This window comes from Octopus bimaculoides, chromosome 10 (genome assembly GCF_001194135.2).
Source record: "Octopus bimaculoides isolate UCB-OBI-ISO-001 chromosome 10, ASM119413v2, whole genome shotgun sequence".
In the NCBI taxonomy this organism is placed as follows: domain Eukaryota; kingdom Metazoa; phylum Mollusca; class Cephalopoda; order Octopoda; family Octopodidae; genus Octopus; species Octopus bimaculoides.
In genome coordinates, this window is record NC_068990.1 from 17,677,927 (window position 1) to 17,680,282 (window position 2,356).

General features: G+C 29.4%; 1 protein-coding gene across 1 annotated transcript in view; it reads left to right on the forward strand.

Annotated features, from left to right (window-relative positions):
* The window catches only part of LOC106883981 (dynein axonemal heavy chain 7), a 137,291-nt gene that overhangs the window by 64,105 nt on the left and 70,830 nt on the right, over window positions 1-2,356 (forward strand). Inside the window, exons 34-35 of the mRNA XM_052971243.1 lie at window positions 284-415; window positions 1,844-1,939. Coding sequence (XP_052827203.1) covers window positions 284-415; window positions 1,844-1,939 — 228 coding nt within the window. The remainder of the gene's footprint in view (window positions 1-283; window positions 416-1,843; window positions 1,940-2,356) is intronic.

Below are 2,356 nucleotides of genomic sequence, written 5' to 3' on the forward strand. Positions count from 1 at the left end.
TGTGGAAGACACTTGCCCAAGGTGCCACGCAGTGGGACTGAACCCGGAACCATGTGGTTGGTAAGCAAGCTACTTACCACATAGCCAAGAAATATAACCAATCCAAAGCACATAAATTTTAACAACAATATCTTATATGGATCCCTAAGGGTTGAGGGGACCTCAGTTGAGAACGACTTATCTAGATAAACATAACTGATAGAAACTTCTGAAATATATAACAACAATATTGGTAATATAAAACAAATGAAAATTATATCATGGTCATACAATCTTTTGACAGGAATTGTCTCCAACTACTGCAAGCAATATGGTGAAATCCTTAATGAATCTGATGGATTGTATGCTTGAGGAATTCAACGATGAAGCATGCATCGCACAGAGAGATGTGCGGGAAATTTCTAATTGGCTTGAAGTATGGTTCTTTCTTTTTCCATTTTATTTGTTCCTTTTTTCTTTATATTCTTTTATGTTCTTTTGTTCATTTATTAGTTACAATCATTGGATTATAGCTACACTCCAACATTACCCTTAGCATACAAATTTATGATGTCAGCCCATGGTATTTACATAATCAATGATTATTTATTTGATCAACGGGCACATATTTTATTGATTTTTAGAATTTATGAATGGCAAAATAGATCTGGACATTATTTGAACTCCGAACATCAGGGGAAGTAAACATGTTTTTGCAGAAGACTGGAAATGAAGAGCTCTACTTGCATGAGGGTGACACTCGTTCATAATTATCCTATGACATCAGGCTGTGGAGCATGGAGACACAAGCATATACCTGTGTGTGTGTGTGTGCATATGAGAGTATGTATATGTGTTTGTGTTCCCTTCACTGTCTAATACCACTAACCCTGTTCCTTATATTTAAGTATATCTCTATATAGTAATAACCAATATGTATGTTGGTTGGCTGGTTGGTTGGTTGATTGATTTCTCCAGTCATGGTTTATATCATATGTAGGGAGGAGGAGGAGAGATAGTAAAAAAGAGATACAAAGTGAGTTGACATATGAGGTGCAAGATGAGTGCACATACAAGGCTTGATGGCAGGCAATGTGTAAATGAATGCTATATACATAGAGAGTGAGAACTAAAGAATCACAGAGGCAGAGATGGAGGAGAAAGAAGAAGAGGAATAATCAACGGGGTAGTTATGGGAGGAATTATATAAAATGAGGAATTTGTTTTATTTAATTTTAAGGGAATAAATACTTTTCTTATTCATTTCCTCATTTTGTATATGTGCCAGTAAATTTGATAAAAAAGTGAATTATAATCCCTATATATATGTTATATTCCCTGTATGCTATGGTGGTAAAAGTAAATTTCCAAAGTTACTTGTCATATGATAGGTAACACTCTAGTTTGAGATATAATAATAATAATAATAATAATAATAATAATAATAATGATGATGATGATGATGATAATGATGATAATGATAATGATAATTACAATAATAATAATAATAATGATAATAATAATAATAATAATAATAATAATAATAATGATAATAACAATAATAATAATAATAATGATAATAACAATAATAATAATAATAATAATAATAATAATAATAATAATAATAATAATGATAATAATAATGATAATAATAATGATGATGATGATGATGATGATGACAATGACAATAATAATAATAATAATGATAATAATGATAATGATAATAATAATAATAATAATGATAATAACAATAATAATAATAATAATAATGATAATAATAATTATGATTATGATAATAATAATAAATATTAATAATAATTGAAATTGGCATTTTTTTGGTATTTTTCATTTTTTATTTTTGCAGTGCATATTTTTTTTTTCCATTACTTGGTCCATCGGTGCCAGTAGTGACGAAAAGGGAAGAGTGAAGTTTGACCATTTATTAAGAGAACTGATTGCGGTAAGTATTTTTGATGATGATGATGTAGCTTCAAGAAAATTACTTTATTTTGTACATAGACAGAAAGGAAATAGACAGGAAAGATAAAAAGTCAATGTTTAAGTTGTTATTGTAAATTATAGATGTACAATCTCATGATGGCTGCCTGAGGGGAAGCAAAACTAAAGGCACCCATAGTGCTTAGTAGCATCAGCAGACATGGATTGTTGAAACTGTATGGTAGAAGTTGTCACTGTTATTTATGTGATACAATTAGTCTCAAGGAATCCTATTTATGCTATTTGTTCTACCTTCAATTTTTTCTATCCAAAAGTGTTTTTCAACCTAATATTTACATACTGTTATTTATAGTTTTTGTGCTTTGGGATCCACTGTACCAAAAAGGATATGTATATATATATATATATATATATATAT